Source organism: Falco cherrug, chromosome 3, assembly GCF_023634085.1.
Source record: "Falco cherrug isolate bFalChe1 chromosome 3, bFalChe1.pri, whole genome shotgun sequence".
Classification (NCBI taxonomy): domain Eukaryota; kingdom Metazoa; phylum Chordata; class Aves; order Falconiformes; family Falconidae; genus Falco; species Falco cherrug.
This window is the reverse complement of record NC_073699.1, coordinates 109,633,191-109,655,083: the sequence shown is the minus strand read 5'-3', so window position 1 is coordinate 109,655,083 and position 21,893 is coordinate 109,633,191. Positions and strand designations below refer to the sequence as shown.

Here is a 21,893-nt window from a genome sequence, read left to right as displayed (position 1 = left end):
ACCCGTTCTGCAGGGGGGCCTGAAAGCCTGGATGCTTAAATGGCAGGTGGGAGCTTCACCTGGAGAAGCAAAAAGTGGGCAAGGTTTTAACCAAAGAAGTCAGTTTTCTGTCCGATACCCACATGCATTTGGACTCTGGGCTGGGTAAGAGCATGAAGAACTGGGGCTTTGAGGTCAGTGATGGGACCTGGCTTGGGGACAGCGGGACTGTTGCACAGTGACAGCCACCTGCTGGGGACCGTGTGGGACTGGGATGCCCTGGGGCAAGCAGGGAGGGCTGACTGGGGCTGGGTGTCCCTTGGGTGAGGTACTGGCGCAAGACATCCAGGTCCGTGGGGAAATGCAGTGAGTTGTCCTGGCTTTCCACCCTGCCCATGCTTGAGAAGCAGAGGTCATCTAAGCCCTGCATGCCTTGCGTGCTCCTGCCATTTCAGGCACACTGGGTTTTGGGTGCTGCTGGAGCCTGGATCCCAGCCTAGATGCCTCCAGGCCCTGTGGCTGGCTTCAAGGTCAAGGAATCCCTTGCTCTGTGACAGCACCATCTTTGCCGCTGCACAGCATCACCCTTTCGTCTGGCTGGAGCGAGCTGCTGGTGTTATGCAGGGCTTGAAGCGCAGGAGGAGCTCTGGGACCTCTGGGGAGCCCTGTACTGAGGGGTGTCCTGCTCTGGTCCCACGGGGGATGCTCTGGTCCCACAGGGGATCCTGTTCCCCGCGTAGTTCTCATGTGTTGGAGCTCCTTGGGTCACGCAGTGAGGCTGAGTTCCCGGGTGAAGGTAGTGGGAGAGAAACTTGCCCACTTAACCCTCGGTTTTCCAGATCTCTCTCCCCGTTTGCAGGGCAGTTGCAGGCATCCCCTGCCAGATGCTCTGTCAGCAACTTTCTCCCCCACATCTCCCCGTTTACTGCCCCGTCCCGTGGCCTCTGGACTAGCTGATGCCTTGCAGCATCACGGTGCATTTCCCTGCCACTCCGTCTTCAGGCAGGGTCATGCAGTTAATCCTGACCCCGGATCACAGCCGCTTCTGCATGTGGGTAATTGAAAATGCCAGAATTCCCTGCTGACTCTCCTGTAATAAAAGCAGTTCCCGCCGTCCGGTAACCTGATGCTCCGGGGACCAGGATCTGTCAGGAGGGCTCTGAGGAGATGCTGGAAAACTCCCAGCTGTTCTTTTTTTTTTTTCTTTTCTTTTTTTTTTCTTTTTTTTCTTTTTTTTTTTTTTCCCCCTGGGTAATTTCAGTGTTGCTGGGGAGACGCCATGGGCCGGGTTGGCTTTGCTCTCTCTCTGTCAAGAGTGTTTTCCAGAGCAAATGTTGACTTTGTCTGACATGACATGGGTTAGTGGTATTAAAGTGATCAGAGATAGAGGTTTTGCTGCCCGTAACCTGACTCTTCCAGCTAAGCCAGCAGAGGAATGGAGACACTTTGATTATACTGGGATCTCAATAGCCCTGACCCGCTGGCAGGCAGGGAGGGAAAAGCTGAGCCTGGTGGGGCTGGCAGGTGAAGGAGGCGGGGGGCTAACTGCAAAACAGGGGGCAGATTGCAATCGGGGAGCGTTTCAAATGAGTATAAAGACCATGAAAGAGAAGCTGTGGAGAGATCCTGGTGTCCCCCAGCAGGCGGTCCAGAGGCTGGAGCCACACAGTCCTACTGAACATTCCCATCAGATGACCAGGGAGCAGGACAGGAGATGCTGCCTGGGGAGTCTGAGACCCTGGGCTCCCCCTGTAGTGTTGCTCTGGCTGCTGGTGGTGTCTCGTTCGATTTTATTCCCTTTACAGCAGCAATCCAGCTTCCCAGCCTGTGCAGTGTGACCTTCCACGGCTTCACAGCAGCACCAGGGCTCTAGAGGCTCTGAAGTGGCCCTGAAGTGCTGTGGACATCATCTGGTGTAGCTGGAGATGGGCTTGTTCCACAGCATCATGTCACTGAGTCAGACCTACGAAAAACCGGTGGCAGCAGCCACTGGCAGTTGTGGTGGCCCAAGAGTCAGGACCTGACGCAGAAAATAGGCTGGTGCTATCAAAGTCTGGTAGAAATAGGATGCTTGTAGCCCTGATGGGTCCTTTGGGATGGGATGAAGCAGCACGCATGAGGGACCAGACTGTCATGGGGTTATGTTGCTCAGCATCTACAAGGAAGATGCTTCCTTGTTCTCCTCTTAAGTGTGTCCCCACACACTCATGTCTTTATTTGTGGTCTTTGTGTGCTGAAAAGGTAGGGGTGGGATAGGAGGGAGGCGACTCTTGGTAATATTGAAAAAGCAGGGCTGGGAGAAAGGTGACAGCCCCCAGATAGACGCTTTTGCTGTCTGAATAAAAGCAGCAGCTGCCCCAGCAGATGTCCTGAGGACTCCTGGCCATCTTGGGCCAGGCTGAGAAAACCTGGTGTCATGGGGATGGGTTGGAGAAAGAAGCACATGAGCTTCCTGAGGAAGCCTCTGAACAGCACAACTCAGAGGTGTAAAACCACCGAGGAAGATGGGCCTATTTATTTCTCGTTCACCTAATACAATTCTTCATTGTGTGATGCCCCCCTACTGTGTTTTGTCAGTTTTTTTCATAATGAATTGCCCTAAGCTTCACATAACAGTTTCACCAATTACACTAATTTGGGATGCGTCTCGGATCTCTCACCCCGCTTCCAGCAGGACACAGGGGGGTTATAGGGAACACAGACACAGACTGGGTCTGGAGGCGTTTGTTCTGACCCTGCATCAGCCAGGAGTGAAGGAAGCAGCAGTTCTCTCCTCCCTTCCCTGAGCTGGGGGGGGAAACAGTTAAAAACAGATGGTGAAGGTGCAGAATGGAGAGGGAACAGCAGCTCTGAGGACTGGGCTGAGTCAGAGGGGTGTTGTGGGGGACACACTCGGAGGAATATCAAACCTGAGCGAGGAGGAGGATGCTGTCTCTGCAATTACGAGGGATGGGTACGGGCTACTGAGAGCAGTTGGGAGGTTTCTGTTTGAAAAAGAGGTTAACAAAAAATTGCAAAAGGTTCAGAAGTCATCAGGTTGAAATGTGGGCTGATGAGTCTGTGAAGCACTCAAGAAGCTCGGTCAACTTAGTTAACAGAAAAAGAAGACAAAAGGATTTTCGTGATCTTTCAGTTCTTCCATGAGGACAGGATTCTGTTTCTAGACTCGTCCTTCATTTAGCTAGCAAAACCAGAAAGGTTCCAGCAGTTGGAAGCTGAAGTCCATAAATTTCAACCTGAAAATAATATGTGCATTTTAGAACAGAGCAGGTAACTACGAGGAAAACCTCCCCAGAGGCATGGTGGGCTCATCATAATTTGAAGTCCTTGAAGAAGATGGGATGTCTTTCTATAACATATGCAGGAGGGTCAACCACAAGCGTTTCAGCTGTATTTAACTTGCTGCCTGGGTTCTGTTGCCAGTGCAGATGTTCAGGCCTGGGTGTTGCTGTAGCTTTTCCCAATTTTCGGCAAAGTTGACATGTTCTTGTGCTGTCTTGTCAAGCCACCCTGGATTTTGCAGTCAGCGTGACCTTCTTTCAGGTATTGCTGCAATTAGAAAGCACCTGTTTCTGCTGGAAAACTCAGATTTCTTTCCTTCTTGTCTTCTTCCCGTAATCTTTTTTTTTTTGTCATTTTCAGCAGGCAAGCCAAAAAGAAGGAACTATTTGGTGTGGAAATAAAATACTGGCTATAACAAGCCTTAGGCTTAGCAATGTTACCAACATGCCCCTTAGTCCGTACCTGAGATTGAACAAATCTTCAGTTAAAAGAATCCAAAGCCTCTCGTGGAGGGATCAGCAACAGTTAAGCTGCCTCTGCTGCGATGGATTTATGCCACCTGGGGTTTCAGTTTTTCTTAGCAGAGGTTGCTTAACCCTGAGGGTGGTGGGCACAGAGCTCCCCGGTTCCTTGCCCACAGAGGTATTAATTAGCCTGCATGTCACAGCATCCTCACAGAGCAGCTCCCTCGGAGGAGGGAAAACTGGACGTGCTTTCAGGCAAGGATGTAAGCAGGTTAAAATAGGATCCCTTTCCTGAACAAATGGTCATTTCTTAATTATCTGGAAGTACATGCTGAGCACTGAGGAGCTACTGCCTCTTGGCCTCAGGAGCAGCTGCATGCCTGGTGCAGAGTTGCTAGGGGCTCTGCCCCGCTGACCCTCCACAGGGGCTGGCACGGACGCTTTGTCCAGGTTCACATCTGCTGATCCCTGTTTGGGATTGTTAGCAAAAGTTTGGGGTTTTTTTCTTCTTGTGTTTTTTTGGTTGGTTTTTTTCCTTTTTATTTTCCCCTTTTTTTTCTTTAGAACACATGCCTTTTGTAATCCTGAATGCACCTCAGCTAGAGTGGCCAGGAGGCAGGACATGGTGGGGCTCGTTTACAGTGCTGTGGCAGGGAAAGATTGTGCTTTGTGACCAAAAAATATATTTTTTGAGCTAATAAACAAAGACTAAAAGATACTAGTACAGAGAGGCTGCTAACTAGGGAAGCCCCATCCTTGGAAGCTTAAAGACTCTGCTAATAAACCTCCACCTTCCCTGATGTAGCGTCAGGACCATTGTGTAGCAGAGGGTTGGACCAGAGACTGCAGGGGTCCCATCCCACCAGTACTTCTGGGATCTGGTGCTCCTGGGAACTGAAGGGTACAGTGGGAGAAGGGGGGGACAATCCACAGGTGAATGCCTCCCCCATCAGCCTTCATGGCTCCACTCTGTGCTCAGTGTGGAGGCACCTGAGCCTCTCGGTTCATCCCATTCCCCAGCACAGTCCAGAATAGGATAAGATAGGGTAGGATAGGATGGGATAGGATAGGATAGAGTAGAATAGAATAGAATAGAATAGAGAATAAAGTAAGAATAGAATGGAATAGAGGATAAAGTAAGAATAGAATAGAACAGAATAGAATAGAATAGAGAATAAAGTAAGAATAGAATGGTATAGAGGATAAAGTAAGAATAGAATAGAATAGAATAGAATGGAAGAACAGAATAGAATAGAATGGAATGGAATGGAATGGAATGGAATAGAATAGAATAGAATAGAATAGAATAGAAAGGAATAGAGAATAGAGTAAGAATAGAATAGAAAAGGAATAGAGAATAGAGTAAGAAGAGAATAGAGTAAGAATAGAATAGAACAGAACAGAACAGAACAGAACAGAACAGAATAGAATAGAATAGAATAGAATAGAATAGAATAGAATAGAATAGAAATTTCAGTTGGGAGGGACCTGCAATGATCAACTAGTCCAACTGCTTCAGCTAGACATGGATAATGCACCCAAGCTGATTACCCAGCCCAGAAACACTGACCTGGGAGGTGCTGGAGCACCATGGTGCCTGGGTTATGCCTGTCTGGCCAGTAGACTTAGTCCACACCATGGCTCTGTTACAAAGCACGGCCAGAAGAGGACAGGATGCCTGTCCTTGCCTATTACCTTTTTGCTGGATCAGACCATTCGTTGAGGTTGTCTGTTGACGGTCTCCACCTTGACATCGGAAAGACCAACCTTGGGGGAGGCTGAAGTATTGTCCTCGGTGCTGGGGAAGGTCAACTGCTCAACAGGCTGAGCAGCCTTGTGGCTCTGGACCCTCTCTTGCCAAACTCTTGTTGTGACTCTACGTTTCCATCCCAGTAGGTGTCTGGGTTTTCCTGGGAGGCAGTCAGTCAAGTGGGACGTAAGATCCCAAACTTCCAATGGAAAGCACCTGAATATGCTGTGCGGTGGGAGTTGAGACCTTGTAGGCTGGACATGTCCACCTTGTGGCATCAAGCCAGCATGGTTTGTGAGAACACTGCTGGTTTAGCTGTCATTAGAGCCTTGGCAAAACTCAGTGGTTATACCTGTGTGTCCTTCAGGGATATTACGGGTATGCAGTTCTGCTGGCCAGACCTGAGGGTGGCGTATGTCTTCAGCCCCATCCTTCCCTAGTGTTTCCACTAGCTGAGCTCAGGCAGCCTCTTGCACCCTGTGTGGGCCACAGAAAAGCCAGAGAAGAGCTGCTGACATCCCCAGGGTTTTATCCTGCAGAGCTGCCCCTGTGCCAGGGAAGCCTGCTCAGCTCCTGGTGGATTAAGGTAAACTGCCGAAGGGCCAAGCCACGGGTCTGGCTGTGATCAGCGCTGGGTGGCCGTGCGGAGGCTTGGGGTGATGATGGAGGAAGCATCCCTCGCATCCCACCAGTGCTTCTGCTCCGGAGGGGTCATCACGTGGGATACGGCGGCTGCCTCCCCTCCCCGTGCGCTACAGGTTTTGCTGCAGCAGGGGACAGGTCATCTGCCTTTTTACCTTAGTGGATTTTCATTAAGCTTGTTTTACACTCCAGTGGTGGTTTTGGCTTGGTTTATTTCTCCAGCAATTTGGAGAAGCCACAGGGCTCCGCTGAGAGGAATCCGAAGAATTTGAGGCCGTCCCAGATAAAGAGGATCTAGAAAAGTGCCTTTCAAGGCCTCAGATGATTCATTTTGCCTCCAAGTGATGTGAGGCTCAAGGGTTTCAGTCATGAAAAGTAAGTTCCCATCTGCTGTGGAAATGAAGCTCTGTTTTAATTATCGCATTGTCGCTGCACCTGTACACCTGGAGACACCATCAGGATAAACCTCCCTCCTGGAAACGGTCACTAAATCCGTGAGAATTGCCCGATGGCACAAATCACCTGGTGCTAAAGACCGTTTCCACCGTTGGAAACGGCCTCTAAAGCTCTGTTTCTTTTGTCCTACGGGAACAAAGAGGAGTCAGGGTTTGTGGAAGAAGGTGACTGATTCGACAGGGCCAGGTTAAATGCTGCTGATGAATCTTGGCGTCTGCAGCCCAGCTGTGCTCTAGCCGGTCCTAGGAAGGGCTTGGCACAAAGCAGGCTGGAAAAAACAAAGGCTTTTCTATTATTTTGGTCCTTTTTGCAGTTTTTTAAATCTTCTCTTTGAACTACTCAGAAACCCAACAGAGGGAACCTATGTATAGTTTGTTCAGAAACAACAGTTCAGGCAAGTCAGCTTAGATATTTTGAGACTCTTAACCGTCTTTGCTCAGCTGAGTTCATCACGTGTCAGAAAGTGTATCTCTCTCACGGTCTTTTCTGTTGTATTTGTCACTTCACCATGTCCTGTGGCAGAAAAAGCTCTTTCTGCATCATAGTTCAGGCTGGTCACAAAGTGCTTGATGCTTCTGTCAGAGCCGGAGCACACCTTGTGATGAGAGTAGCACCAGGCAGTGCTATCCCAAATGGGATGCTCTTTGTTCACTTCAACTGTTTTCATCTCCTTCCTTTTTATTACATTACCTGCATTAAATACTGCTGGGGGGCTGAACTCCTTAGCACAGTCTCTGCCACTGAAAGTGCTCAGTGAAATTTGGGAAAACAGGCAGGGAGTGAAATTGAGACAGGATGGCTATCCTCATTTTCCAGGTAGAACATGGCAGTGCAGAGGGATAATGTGGATTTGTACTAGGTCTCCCATGTGGATGTGGGGCCAGAGCAAACTGAAACCAGGACCTTCCAGCCTTGGAAGCGGTGAAGAGTCAGAAGCTTATAGGTCTTCACTAGCTTTGACGCTGACCAGGAAGGAACCATTTGCTCCAGGATAAGAGCTGCCAGATCCCAGCTGCCGGAGTGTTTGTGTCACTGGCTGGCTAGAAGCTTTTCCCTCTGACTGGGCTTGAGAAAGTCACTCTGAGGTTTGGCTGATTCCACTAAACCAGTTTCAAACTCAAGACACCCAGTCCCAGCCCATTCCTGATGGATGGAACTGGGAGCCTCTCACCTGTGGTGAAGATGTGTGACCAGGACCATGTTTCGTAGCATTGCTGGGTATTGTGCTCCTTTGGCACGAGTGCAGGCAAAAAACTCATGAGGCCACACCTGGGGTAGTGTGTCCACTGTGGGGCTCCCCAGTACTCCAGAGGCATCAACAAACTGGAGCAGGTCCAGGAGGGGGATCACTGGGATGGGCTGGGGGGTGTAGCACGAGGCGTGAGGGTTAACAGAGCTGGGTTTGGCCAGCCTGGAGAGGAGGAGGCTGAGGGGCACCTCGCTACAGTCTTCCACTTCAAAGGGGAGTTGGGAGAGAAGACAGAGCTGGAAAGGTGCACAGTGAGGGGACAGTAGTAACGGCCACAAGGGATAATGAGGGAGGTTCCAATGGGATGTAAGGAAAAGCTGCTTCCTCAGGAGAGCGAGGCAGCTGAGGACTGGTACCCGGAGAGCCCGTGGGATCCCCATCCTTGGGCATACTCAGATCTCAACTCGACGCAGTCCTGAGCAAAATGATCTGACTTGGAAATTACTTTGCAAGCCAGTTGGACTGGAAACCTCCAGAGGTCACTTCTGACCTAAATCTTCCTGTGATTTTATTATTGTGCATTTCCCTGACATCTGTGATAACAAGAGTGGTTACTGAGGAGATGCGATGGTGGAGGTTCCTGCCTATCCAGAGCCACTCCTTTGCCCCAGGTGTAGGAAAAGTGCTGAAATTGCTGTAGTCGTTCATCTCACCTGCCTCCTCCCCATTAGGCTCGTTAAGGCTCGTTAGAGGAGCCCCACCTCATCCATTTGCTGTTTTTTTCTGAGCCAGACAGAGCAGGTTCACCAAGTCCACAGCTGCCTGGGCTGTGGCTGGGCACAATTGATTTATACACCAGTGAGGTGCCCTAGCTGTTATCTTTTGTAGTTTCCTGGGCATGGTCTGGAGAAGCAGGAGATGCCCTGTGGAAGCCATGAGCTCCCAGGCTGGCGTGCAGAAGTGGAAGAAGAGCATCTCAGAGAACCTCAGCCCTACCTGGAGGGAGCTGAATCTGAGGAGCTTCTCCAGCTGCAAGACCAACCGTTGAACCTGTGTCTAAAGCCTGGGACGGTGCCATGTCCCAGATCTGGGGGGAGACAGCTGTGGGTGAATGTGGCCTGTGTCCTGGAATAGCTGGGATCGGTTCCCAGCGTGTGTGCAGCTCAGGTGTGTCAGGGTTGTGTACTCGACTCCGTCCAGTCCTAATCCCTGTTGCAGGGTGACCTGGAGCTTGGTGACATGTTCCTTCCAAGCGCTTTCTCCGCAGAGAGAGACATGTTTGTCTTGGAGATTGCAGATGTCCTATGAAATCTGTATCAACGAGGAAACGGCAAGCTCTGGCAAGAGCTGACAGGCTCCAGTAATGTTACCTGTGTTTTATCTTAACACCAGCGTGAGAAATCCCAGGAGTCTGTGAATATGGGCCCTGAAGTGGTGGGACTGGGACACTAAGGTGGGAGAGAGGCAGTGCTGTATGGCACAGAGCAAGGGAAGGTCTGAGATGATACAGAGAGTTTCAGACCTGTGGGTGATGGGGCTTGGCTTAGCCAGAAGTGGGCAGAGGGATTGGCATTTGGGAGGAGGTGAGGCTTTGGTCTCAAGATCTAGACTCATGGGATGGTTTGGGTCAGCAGGGACCGTTAAAGATTATCTAGTCCAACCGTATGTTGTGGACAGGGACATCTGTCACTAGATCTGGTTGCTCAAAGCCCCGTCCAGCCTGACCTTGAACACTTCTGATGCTGGAAATTCTCTGCCCTCGTTCAGATTTTCGGAAGTGCTGGACCATCCTAGAGATGGCCAACGCTTGCTGAGCCTGGACCCACATTGCACCTTCCTTCAAGAGAGGGAGGACCCAAGGAGATGAAGGGTGCACCAGTGGGGTGGCAGGTTTTGCTTTACCCATACCCAGCCCCCTGCTCCTGTTGGCACGCGTGTTGAACGTCCCGGGAGCTACAGCACTCTGAATCCAGGAACCCAGTGGTGAAGTGCAGGGACGCTGCATCAGAAAAAATAGCTTTTGTTGGTATGTTTTGGGAGGGGTGGCTCAGCTGTAAGTCATTACAGTTATGTGCCAGGGCATGCTGCAGCCACGCTGGTCCACGTAGCGCAGTCCTCCCCCTGCCCTGTCTGCAGTCCTCGGCTGGCGTGGTTTCTGTCGCTGCTCGTGATGCCAAGGGAAACCAGACTGGAGATGGGCGAGGGGAGCTTTGCTTTGTGCGCCGCTCCTCCGAGCTGTTTCTCAGAGCTGTCAAATGAGTTGTTCTTCTATGAAATATTGAAAGGGTTGGACCTGGTAAAAGCCCTTCTGAGCGCAAGCCTTTCTGCATCCATTTGTAACCAGGCCTGGCATGCAGGTGATGGGGAAGCTTTCTCGCTACCACTTTGCAGTCCTCTCCCACCCCTGAGGCTTCCCCTCTGCCCTGGAGCTGCTGAAGCGGTGCCTCTGCGCTGGCAGGCGTGCCAGGGCGCACGCTGTGCTGGGGTTAGCGCTCTCCAAGGCCGGCTTGGTGCTGGGTGAGGTCTGGGATGACAGCCGGAGTGCCGCCTGTCCGTGGAGGCTGTGCCGGCAGCAGGCTGGGCAGGGACACGTGCTCACCCCATCTCGGATGCCCTGAAGAGGAGGCAACAGGGACATGGGTATGCATCAGCCCCTCCAGCAAGGGTGGGCAGCTGCAGGCTGATAGCTGCCATGCTGTGGCATCTCTGCCAGCAGTACCTGAGCCATTAAAAGCAGTCCAGGCTGCTTGTTCACCTGCCCTGGTGCACAGCCAGCAGGACCAGGGCTGGTCAGGGGTTCCCACGGAGGTGGCAGCTCCACGCTGTGCTCCCTGCCGCACGGGCTTGTTAGCACAGGTCCCTGGAGGACAGTTTTCCCACAGCGTGGCACCAGCCAAGACTGCCCTGATCCTACCTGGCCATGCGTCAAGCCGCGTAGGCGATGCAGGGCTGTGCAGGGGGTGGACAGCTGGCTCGGATGGCTGAGGAGCTGCTGGAAGGTCCCATTGTGCTCAGTGGGACAAGTGGCGTCTGTGGGTGTGCTATTTCCAGGGCACTGTGACGAGGCGGGCGACTCACCATTGTCAGCGTGTCAGGTCAGGTTTGCCTTGCATGCTCAGGCTGCTGTATGCACCTCCCTTGATTGGCATGTGCAACTTGCAGACCCAGCACACTGAGACGGAGAGGAGCTGCTCGCTTCCTGCAACTGCCTGTGCCTTGTAAAGCTTCTCTAGGCAAATGTAAAAATCTAAACCCCCCCTATTTCCCGGCGGCAAGCAGGGAGGATTGCATGTTGCTGGGCTGGTAGTACTTTTTCCAGGGGAGCAAGGCTGTGTTTGCTCCAGCCCTGAGCTCGTTTTGCCTGGGAACGATCTGTTTTCCTGCCCGAGATGCTGTCCTACGTGTTTTATAATTACAAACTCTTAATGAGCAGTGGAAACATTTTGTTCTCCTTTAACTGCTCCCTACAAACAGCAAAAGCCGGGATCTCCTGACCCCTGGACAGCCCTGCCACTGCTGGAAGCAAATTCAGTAGCTCCAAACAGCAATAATACACAATAAAAACCAGGGGATGCAGGTCCTGCCCATGCAGGCATCTGACTGAGGCCTCTCTCTTGCTCTCTCTTCCAGCTCCTTCAGCTGTGTCCATCATGCACCAGGTCAGCCGCACTGTGGACAGCATTACCCTCTCATGGTCTCAGCCTGACCAACCCAACGGAGTCATCCTGGATTATGAGCTGCAATATTATGAGAAGGTACCGCAGGACCTTGGCAGGGTTCACCCCTAGGTGTCTGGGAGAGGAGGTGGTGTAAGGCATCGCCTGAGGGCGTAACACCGGGCTACGGCAGTTGGTTGATCCATAGGTTATGTCTCTTGCTGCGGGTGGCAGTGACTGGAACCCTTTGGAGTCCAGCAGTGGTTCCAGTGACCGTGCTGCAAGTGTGGAAGATCTACTGGTCTTTCAGGAGGAGCTTCTCCCTTCACCTCTCCAGCCCCTGTGGCAGGTGGACCCATTGCAGGGAGAGCTGAGTAGCCAGGGCCCAGGGTCTAATTTGTCCCTTTCTGCCACTGAGGCATTAGTGGGGAATGGGGATGGTAGGGAGCGTCTGGATCCCATCCAGCATCCCAGGCTGGACCACACCAGCTGAGTGTCTGGTCTTGGAAGTTTGATATAATGCTCTCCATCAGTGCTTTTACACCAAAGAGGAGTTGGGCATCTCTGTGCAGCAGCCTGTAGCCGGGTGTTGTATACCAGGGAGAAGCTGTCCCATACTCCCATGGAGGGTACCTACTGCCCCACGGAGTCAGGGGAGGCTGACACGGAGGGGTCCCACAACTCGGGGGACATGAGGAACATGCCCCTTCCACCTCCCCCCTGCCCCGGCAAGCAGAGGGAGTGCAGGCCAGGGCTGGGCCAGGGTGTCCATCCCATGGGGCTGGAATTGTGTGGCTGCTGAGGAACCTGAAGACCACGTTGATGTCAACCAGGACTTGCCAAGCTCTGGCTGCCTGGTGAACTTCATCCGTGCTACCTGGGGGAGGTGGGGAGCAGGAGATTTCTTCTTGCAGAAATCTGCCCCCTTAACACAAGAGCTTATAAACTATACATTAAAAATTGCAAACTAACTAATTAAAAAGCTTTACGATTAAATGGGACTGAAAATATTTTTCCCAGCAGTTGCCGGAAGAAATTATTAATCCCCCCACCACTGCCTGCCTGTGACCTATTTTCTCATCACCAAGAGCCTGAGGGAGAACAGGGAAGGGGGGGAGCTTCTTTGTAAGCTGTTAAATAGGTCCTGACCTATATTGCATAAATCACAGCCATTTATTTGACCCTTGGAAATGATCCCAGAATACGTGGCAAGATGGATGAGTAGGACAAGGCAGATCTGGAAAGCAAAGAGGGGTCCTTTCCCTGGGTGCCCTCAGCATAGAGGGAGAAGATCTCGGGGAGCTCAGAGGATTCTCCTCTTTCTTTCTCATAATCTCTCCCCCTCTTTCTTTTGTTCCCCTCCCCTCTGTTTTCAGCGGGGGGCTGCAAATAAAATGGGAATTTTTGTCTAAAGGGGAAGCTGCTCTTCATGGCTGCTCTTTGCAGTCGACCTGGAGGTGAGCGTCTGCTTGCCCCGTTCGTTGTCAGAGCGTAGGACACAGCCCGTCCCTGGTGATGGGGACAGGTGGTCCACAGCACGCTCAGGGAATGGTGCGGTACCAGCCCTGACGGGGAGCGCAGCGCAAGCAGCCCCACGTGCTCGTGCTGAGGCTGTTCTCTCCCGGTATTTCATGGAATCACAGAATGGGTTGGGTAGGACCCCTAAAGGCCATCTGGTCCACCCCCTGCCATCAGCAGGGACATCTTCTACTCAGGCAGGTCACTCAGAGCCCTGTCCAGCCTGGCCGTGAGTGTTCTCAGGGGTGGGGCATCCACCACCTCTCCAGGCAACCTGTGCCAGTGTTCCACCGCCCTTGCCTTTAAGAATTTCTTCCTTATATCTAGTCTGAATCTACTCTCCTTTAGTTGAAAACCATTACCCCTTGTCCTATTGCTACAGGTCCTACTAGAAGTCTGTCCCCATCTTTCTTATAAGCCCCCTTTAAGTATTGAAAAGAGTGATAAGGTCTCCCTGAGCCTGCTCTTCTCCAGGCTGAAGAATCCCAGCTCTCAGCCTGTCCTCGTAGGAGAGGGGCTCTGGCCCTCGGATCATTTCTGTGGCCTCCTCTGGACCCGCTCCAACAGGTCCGTGTCTTCCCTTCCCTGAGGTGCTAGGACTCCAGAGCTGGATGCAGTAGTTCAGGGGGGTTCTCACGAGAGCGGAGCAGAGGGGCAGAATCCTTTGAACCTCTCGGGATACTTTTTTGCTGGTGCTCTGGCTGAAGGAGAAAGGCATGTCTTTATCTCCCCCCAACCCAACGTGTACATCGTTCCCAGAAAGGGCTCACTGGGTCACAGCTTGGTCCCACAGCAAGCAAACCTCAGAAGATCTGAAAACAGGTTAAAAAAGAAGGGGAATAAGCTCACTCAAGGTCTGATCCATCCCTAGTTATCACGAGCCAAGGTCTTTATATGCTGGATTTGGTCAGTAAAGAGCCTTCTGCGTTTTCAGTGATGCAATGACACTGTATCCTCTGGCTGCTTGGCAGAGCTGAGGCTCACGTTAGTCCAGTGCCGAGTTTTGCAACGGAAAGCTGTTTCCTTGATCCCTGGGAACAGTCCCAAAATGCACAGCTTGGGATATGCCATGCTCTTCCCCTGCTTCCCATCAATACTGCAATTTGGATGGGGTGTGAGACGCATCCCAGGTGTGTTTTCGCTCAGCTGCCAGGCTCTACAGAGGTGTTTTCCTTCCAAAAGGTTTCATTGCAAACTGTCCCATGTGCTTCTGAATGCTCAGAAAATCTCGCTCCAGCTAGTTAAGTTGTTTCCAGTGGATTTTTTTTTTTCCCCAGTAGAAAATTATATTTTATTAGCATGAAAACAGGTCAAATGTAAGAATAGCAGCATATGCATCTTGTATAAAAAGTGTTTTGGCTCCTCATTTTGACTTGATTCTTTTCTACGTAAAGACATAAATTAAGTAAAAAAAAATTGGGGTAAGTGTTTTAGCGTTAACAGAAAAGAGCTGTTCACAATACCTGAAACAAAGGGGTATTTTTGTTTCCATTTCACAGATTAATTGCCATTATTAGATGCTATTAAAAATGCCTCTACAGAGGCAACATTATGATTTTCTTTCACATGTAGTTAGAGCAAATCAGTGTGGATTGTTACACAAACACCAAATGAGGTGTCTGCTCTCTGTGGTCCTCTCCTTAAAGTATATATTTATTTTTTTTTAACCTCCAAGAGGCACCTGCCAATGTTTGTCTTATTAAAAAAAGTGCGTGTTGTCTTCATTTAGAAAGGGCGTAGTAGTTTTTGTCCAATGTTGCCAAACTCATCCTGGAGTGTGGGAACTGGAGACCCACTGCAGTGTCAAACACTGCAAAGAATAATTAGCTCTCCTTGTTATGCAAAGTGATTGGGCTTAGGGTATGCATTAGGTTAGCCATTTGGTAATTGTTTGAAGACATTCAGCCCATCCCTTGTGCCCGGTTTGGTCAGCGATGCAAATATTTTAGGAGGCACGGGAGCCCTTTGATGTCTCCAAGGATGCTGGGGAAGGGGCATGGGTGGGCTGGAGGGCTGAAGGATGGGGGGGAGGCACCTGTGGCAGCTGCTAGTGGAGGTGGGAGTGGGAGCAGAGCTGTTTGTAGCCTTCATGGTGCCCAGGAGCTTCTGGCAGGAGCCCAGCATTCCCAGGGCTGGGTGTCACCAGGGCTCATGGCCAGGGTGGCTGGAAGGCTCCCTGGCTGGCTCAGAGGACTTTTCTGGTCTCCAGCTTCAGTGTTGGACACCAGCATCCCCCCAGCCTGCAGCCAAAGCTGCTGCCCCGTGTTTCCCACTTGTCCCCAGGATGGAGCAAGAGCTGGGGTGCCCCTTGGCCCTGTGCTGCCCACACCCTTGGAGGGGGCTCTCTCTGGGGAAAACTGTGAGATCAAGAAGATGAAGAGGAAACCTTGTCTGGAAGCCCTGAGAGTTTCCCTGTGCTCCCAGTCGTGCCCAGGGGCCGCACTGGTTCTGTCTGGGGCTCAGTTTTCTTGTGAGAGGCATCCAGCCACTCTTACCACAACACACTTGATGCTGGGAGAGCAAATGCTATTGAGATCTCCCCAAAGTGGTGTTCCCCATGAGAGTCTGGGGGTGCTGGGAGGGCAAACGCTGTTGAGATCTCCCCAAAGTGGTGTCCCCCATGAGAGTCTGGGAGCTGTGGGCCCCATGGATCCGCCACGGACCCTGTTATCACCTCTGAGCAGCTCTCCTAATGCACTTGATCCCATGGGGAGCAAAATTCAGATGTGTGTGATGGTTTGGCACTCAGCCTTGGACTAGCTTCGTACGTGTGGCTCTGTTTGCTTCAGGAACCACAGCAGATTGCCGCTGTGCAGACGCACAGAGGAGCTGTCTGCCAAATTAAGTCAGTTGACATTTTTCTTTGGCTTTTTTTTTTTTCTTTTGGCTGAGAAAACATGACTTTTTAGAAACAATTTTTGCAAATCCTTCAGGCTTTTCACAGACTATCTGTGTTTCCAGAAACTCTGTTGATCAGACTTTGGTTTCTGCTTAGATTTGACTCACGGGATGGGGAACCAGATGAGGACTCCAAATCATACCTATGAGGAAATAAGAAGCTTGTTATTTTGATTTAGGATTTTTAAACTCAAACCATAATCAGCAGGAAAAAAAAACAAACCAAAAAAACAAACACAAACCTCTGTGAAAAACAACAGCTTGGACTTGGACTTTAAATCACCTGGGATGCCCTGGACCTCCTGGAGAAGCCCAGAGGGGTGAAAGGGGAGAAGTGTTTGAAGGGATTGCACAGGTTCCTGGAGAGCTGCTGGCTGAGCAAGGTGCCAAGGGGAAAGAGGAGGTTTGATAAGGCGGGGGTGGAGAGGTGTAAATGCTCTTTCCTTGCTGCCTGGGATTAACGGAGAGCACAGCCATGAGCACACCTTCCTCACAGAGACAGACATCGATTTCCCCGGCTATCCACCATCCTGTAAGCATGCCCCTTGCATTCAATTAAGTCCTCCAGGAGCAGGTCTGAAGTTCCCTCAAACAGTTGGACAAATTATTTTAAACCAGCTGTGTTGTTAGTGCCATCCGAGGGCCTGGGAGGATTCATCCAAGCCCTTGAGCACTAAAACTAAATATTTCCTGACCTGTTTCTCTCCTAGCCTGCCTGGGAAAGGGAGTGCTCAGGTCTGATCAGACAGATGAGGCAATCCATTTTCTGTGTGCTCCTCTTCCCTTGATCTTTCTTGTTTGTGTATCTGCACTTGAGCTTTTCCTTGTCATCAGCCTTAATTCCCAAACAACCCAGCAATACCCAGGCACCTTCAGCGCCAGGTCCAGATGGATAAAACTGTTGTTGCATTTTTTTTAGGAGACTGTTCCCGAAGGCTGTTAATAGGGGAGGTCTCCCAGGGGGTTGCAGAGCTGCTCTGCATTACCCTGCAGAGCCATGTGCCATCAGCATTTCCAAGCCTCCAAGTTTGACTGCACACTTGGAGAAACACACTCCTGCCAGACCGCTCTCTTACCAGCCGTCCACCCCACCCCACTGCTCAATCAAAAGCTGAACACAAGAAGAAATTAACTCCGTTAATGTTGTTTTTCAGCTGCTTCGCAGCTGTGAGGCAAATAGTCTACAGAAACCCGGGTCATGAATATAATCCAGCTCGCAAATGCCAGTGCACTTGCAATTCTGCTTCGGTGTGATGAATAATTGGGAAAGCACCGGGCTGTCTCGGGGACATGAGGAGAACGTTGGTTCAGTGTGGGCTGCTGTCTGGAGCACCGTAGTGAATGACTGGTCTTTGTGGACCTCGTAACCTTGCTGGAACCACAGTTTCTGGCTCTGCAGGATCTCCTCTGAGTGAAGGCACCAGTGCTGCTCTTGGAAGTGAATGAACATGAAAGCAAAGTCACCAGATGGCTGGCGATGTGGACAGTGGAAGAGAGGAGACCAGCGGTCCCCAGAAGCAAACCGCATCATTTATGGGTGGGCAGGCTAACCTCTGGACTCATCCTGTGCCCCAGCAGCTGAGGCAAAGGGTGTACAAAGCCGAGTGCGGACCCTCCGTTGACTCCTGCGTCGCTGTTGCCTGCAGGTAGCCAAAGCAGCCCAAGAGAGCAACAGCCTGGGTGACTTGCACCATCGCGTGGGGAAACCTGGGTTCATCGTGAGTTGGGACCTTCTGCCTGACCACCCCTTCGATACCCTCTGTCCTCCAGCGCTCCCCTGCAGAACAAGTCGGTGGGCAGGAGCGGATGCTGTGCTCCTCACTGGGAGTTTCGCTCTGACCTCCTGTTAGCATGGGACAAGAAATCCCTCCGTGTCGTCCCCCCCCCACCCCCAGTGGAGTTTCACAGCCAGTCCCTTGATCACACCCTCAGTCCCTCTTAATGGGATGGCACAGACGATGTGCCTGACATCTTCCTGGCAGTCCCTGCCTGCTTCTTACGAGGTTCTCTCCCCTGGCTGGTGACTTCATGTGGGGTAGGAGTTCTGGGGTTTGCTGAGCCCTTTGCAGTGACTTGAAGGTAGCAGATCTCAGCGACTGGCTGGTAAACTGGCCAGTTCAGATTCTGAGCTGTCAGCTGCTGATCTCTTCTAACCGGTGATCCTGCCAAGTCAGCCCGACCTGCCGCAGCAGAGGCGTTACCAGAAAGGGTGAGCGCTTGCAGCGTCGCTACAAATAGTTGATTCAGATATCGGTGCCTGCGCCTCCTTTTAGAGGGGTCGTACTCACAGTTTGGCTTTCCTAAGATTTCTCTGGGTTCCAGAATCATGGAGCTGTTTGCATGTATTGCTGCTTTGCACTGGCTTTCAGGACTTCGTGGCTGCCAGGCAGCTGGCCACCTCGCCCTGACCACACTCAGTCCCCTATGCCAGCCTCCCTGTTGACCTGTTTCTCCATGTCCCTGGCAGGGACAGGGACTGTCTGTCCTCCTGTGCAGTGGCTAGGACAAGGAGGTCCTGCCCACCCACTAGTGCTTCTGGATGCTCAGCTAAGGGCATAATTCCTCAGGGCAGTGATGGGTCCATCACCTACACAAGTGTAGTACCATCTATAGACCATGATGATACGATTGCTCGAATCTTCAGCTAGAAAAACTGCAGACAAGGGGCAGGACAAAAATTTGGCAGTAGTCTTATTGTCACTTTTAAATATGCTTTTGGTTTCCCGTGTTTGAAAACCTAGCCATGGTCCCTGGTGAAGCAGGCCCTGTGGGGGCAGATGGTAGCGTTACTTCTCCTGAGGTCCAAAACCCTGTGTTCAAGGTGGCTTTATCTCCAGCACAGGTAAAGGGAGGCAAGAGAGAGCAAATGGAGAGGGTGCTGAGGCTGGGTCAGGCACAGGAGGAAGGGGTGAGGAAGGAGGACAGTGCTGAGAGGAAGTGGGAACAGAAGAGGGAAGCAGTTCCCATCTCCATGGAGCCCAAGGCTTGGAGAAGCAACCCGAGTTTTCTAGCTAACCTTCATCAGAGCCTTTCTGTGAGGTGGTGGGTAGCCCAGGGATATCCATACTCATATTCTTGCTTCTGTGTCTCCCTCCCCGTTTGTTCAGGCCCATGGTGGTCTCTCCACCCTTGGTACCCTGGTCTCCTGCGCTTCCTCCTTCTCGAAATGCCGTGCCTGATTCAGGATGTATTTTTCTGATGACAGATTTGTATTTTCTTGGCAGGATCTCAGTGAGTTAAATTCAACGACAGTGAAGAGCCCCACCAACACCGTGGCAGTGCAAAACCTCAAAGCTGGCACCATCTACGTCTTCCAGGTGCGGGCACGTACTGTGGCCGGGTATGGCCGGTATAGTGGCAAGATGTATTTCCAGACCATGACTGAAGGTGAGTCTTCAGCTGACTCTGCATAAAGGTGACACAGGGACTAGAAAGACTTGAACAAGATGGAGATGCACTGGCAGCAGTGCTGGTCGCCTTGCTGATAGACCCTTCAAGGGCATGTTGACAAGGCACAGGCATTTATTGGACCTGGGAAGACCTGGAGAGAGGTGTGGGCACTTGGTGGTCCATGCAGGGAATCACATAATCTTGGTCAGTTTCTACCAAGCTTTTCTGGCATGGGAACATGTCCACTCGGTTGGATTTTGAGGAAAGGAAGTTTATGATGTTCATGTGCACAGCTGTCAATGACAAATGCAGACCTGGGTCTTTATTTTCTAAATTTGTGCTGCTAAATAAAACAGGCCAAGCAAGTTTTTTGGCCCTGAGGCCAAGAAGCAAGGCACAGCATGCATCCCTGGGACTAAACTTCCCACCCAAAAGCAGTAACTCCATCCAGCCGTCCTACTGGGCACATCCCATGTCACAGCCAGCCTGAGCCATGCACTGGCTGCCCCAGACCAAAACCACACCAGGAAGCTCATTGGCATAGCCCTGCCAACATGGGCACCGCTCATGACCATGCTCTGACCTTGGTGAACTTGGTCATGTAGACCTGTCCTGTGCCACACTAACTCGTGCCCTCTTCCTTGCATGCCAGCCGAGTACCAGACCAGTGTCCAGGAGAAACTGCCACTCATCATCGGCTCCTCCGCAGCAGGACTGGTGTTCCTCATTGCTGTAGTTGTCATCATTATTGTGTGCAACAGGTAGGTCTGTGTGTAGCTCACCCCGGGGCTGGGGGTGGTGACTGGAGGCAGAGGGTGGCAGGGATACAGGAGGGGAGGACACAGGGCGGTGAAGGGGGAAACAGATGCCTGTGCAGTGCATCTCTTGGCCCCAGTGGACCCGTGACAGTGCTCAGGACTCCCTTTCTTTCCAGAAGACGGGGCTTTGAGCGTGCTGACTCTGAGTACACTGACAAGCTGCAGCACTATACCAGTGGCCACAGTACGTACCGCGGCCCCCCGCCAGGCCTGGGGGTCCGCTCTCTCTTCGGTTTGTGTTCCTGTTCACTCATTCCTTGCGGCGTGTGGGGAGGGCTCAGGCCACCTAGCTGGGCAGGCATGTGCATGGGTAGACAAGAAAACCTCCGTGCTGTCTAGGTCCCCCACCAGTCCCCCATCATCTAGATCCCTGCCCTGCCTTGTAGAGTCCATGCTCTCCAGACCTGCGTGCTGTCGGGTGCCAACTGTGGGATGCAGTGAACACCTGTGCATGCTCTACAAACCCCTGTGATGTCCAACACCCACCCCCCCGGCCCCCGAAGCCTCACCACCTCCTGCAGTGCACCCCCTGCCACCACATTTGTCTTGCTACTCTGACTCGTAAGCTTTGCCCAGCTTTGGGCAGCAGTGAGATCCCTTTCCCAACCTCCTGCAGAGCACTGTCCTTCGGCAGGAGTTCACATACCTCATGATGCCTTTGCTAGAGCCCATCCCAGTGCTCCCACAATCCTGGTAGATATTATCTATCTATCTATCTAGGTATATAATACAATACGTGACATGCCCTGTCTTGCAGTCACCCTCGTTCCAACATCCCTGTGTACTGCAGGGTGCTCCCTCACACCCAGCATTCCTGCTCGCACCCTCGCTGCTCACCCTGCCTCACCCTGGTGCATCCTCCTTCCCCTCATTAACCCCGGGCTGCATGCCCTCTGAAATGCCCTTCTCCTCCTTCACTGGAGACCTGTCGCTGTAATCCTGCTTTGTTCAAACCTCCGTTGTTACTTACCCCCTGTTATACTTGCAGCTTCAGGATTTCTATCCTTTTTATAACCTTGTTCCCGTACAGACCTGGAAAAACCTCGTAGTGTTTCAGCACAGGGACTCACTGTTGCTTCTGTATTTCCCTGGGAAGCATTTCCCAACAGGCAGAGCCCTGAACAGCAGCTCCGTGCCAGAGCAGCAGCGTGCTGGCTGCATAGCTAGAAATTACCCAGAAAAACGACACTCTTCAAGAAAGATTATGTAAATGCAGCTCTCAGTTGTTTGTCAGTCTGTGCCGCGTGTGTAAACATACGTTCACGCTTTCTCCTGGGGTGTGGTGCGTAACATGACAACTTCAGGCTGGGCTGGCATTAATAGCTGTGTCTTCACAGGCTTGATGCCGCCAGATGCAGATGAAGTGATCACGGGCCCCGGGTGCTTTGTAGCCACGTTGTCACTGTGCCAGTCCAAGGCACAGCCCCTGCGTGGTTCCCCAGCAGTGATTGCTGTGGAGAGGCTACAGCTCATGGTTAGCAACTTGCCGAGGTGTAGGGAGCTGGTGAGCATCGCAGCAACTCCCCCGACTCCTACCAGCATCCTAGATGTAGAGTTGGGAGCTGTGTCTCTGGGTCTGTCAGGCTCCTTATTTAGTGAGCTGTGAGATCTGCTCTCCAAATACCCCCAAAGCTGGAGCAAGCCAGAGGCCAGAAAAACGAGTATAAAAAGGGGAGAACTGCATGGGCAGCAGGTAAGAGCTGACCCATGGTGTAGGTAGCACGTGACGTGGCATCATCAGTCCAGCCTCACCAGGTCCCATGGCCATGGCCTGTCACAGCTATCCAGCCTCACCAGGTCCCATGGCCATGGTCTTTCACAGCCGTCCAACCTCACCAGGTCCCATGGCCA

The 21,893-nt window shown here is 51.8% G+C and overlaps 1 protein-coding gene across 2 annotated transcripts in view; it reads left to right on the top strand.

Moving 5' to 3' along the window:
• The window catches only part of EPHB2 (EPH receptor B2), a 129,132-nt gene that overhangs the window by 92,395 nt on the left and 14,844 nt on the right, over positions 1 to 21,893 (top strand). Inside the window, exons 6-9 of one of the 2 annotated variants that reach the window (XM_055705716.1) lie at positions 11,393 to 11,517; positions 19,059 to 19,221; positions 19,877 to 19,985; positions 20,162 to 20,226. In XM_055705716.1, coding sequence (XP_055561691.1) covers positions 11,393 to 11,517; positions 19,059 to 19,221; positions 19,877 to 19,985; positions 20,162 to 20,226 — 462 coding nt within the window. Of the gene's footprint in view, positions 1 to 11,392; positions 11,518 to 19,058; positions 19,222 to 19,876; positions 19,986 to 20,158; positions 20,227 to 21,893 lie in introns of both variants that reach the window. The other variant, XM_055705715.1, reaches the window with a different exon arrangement.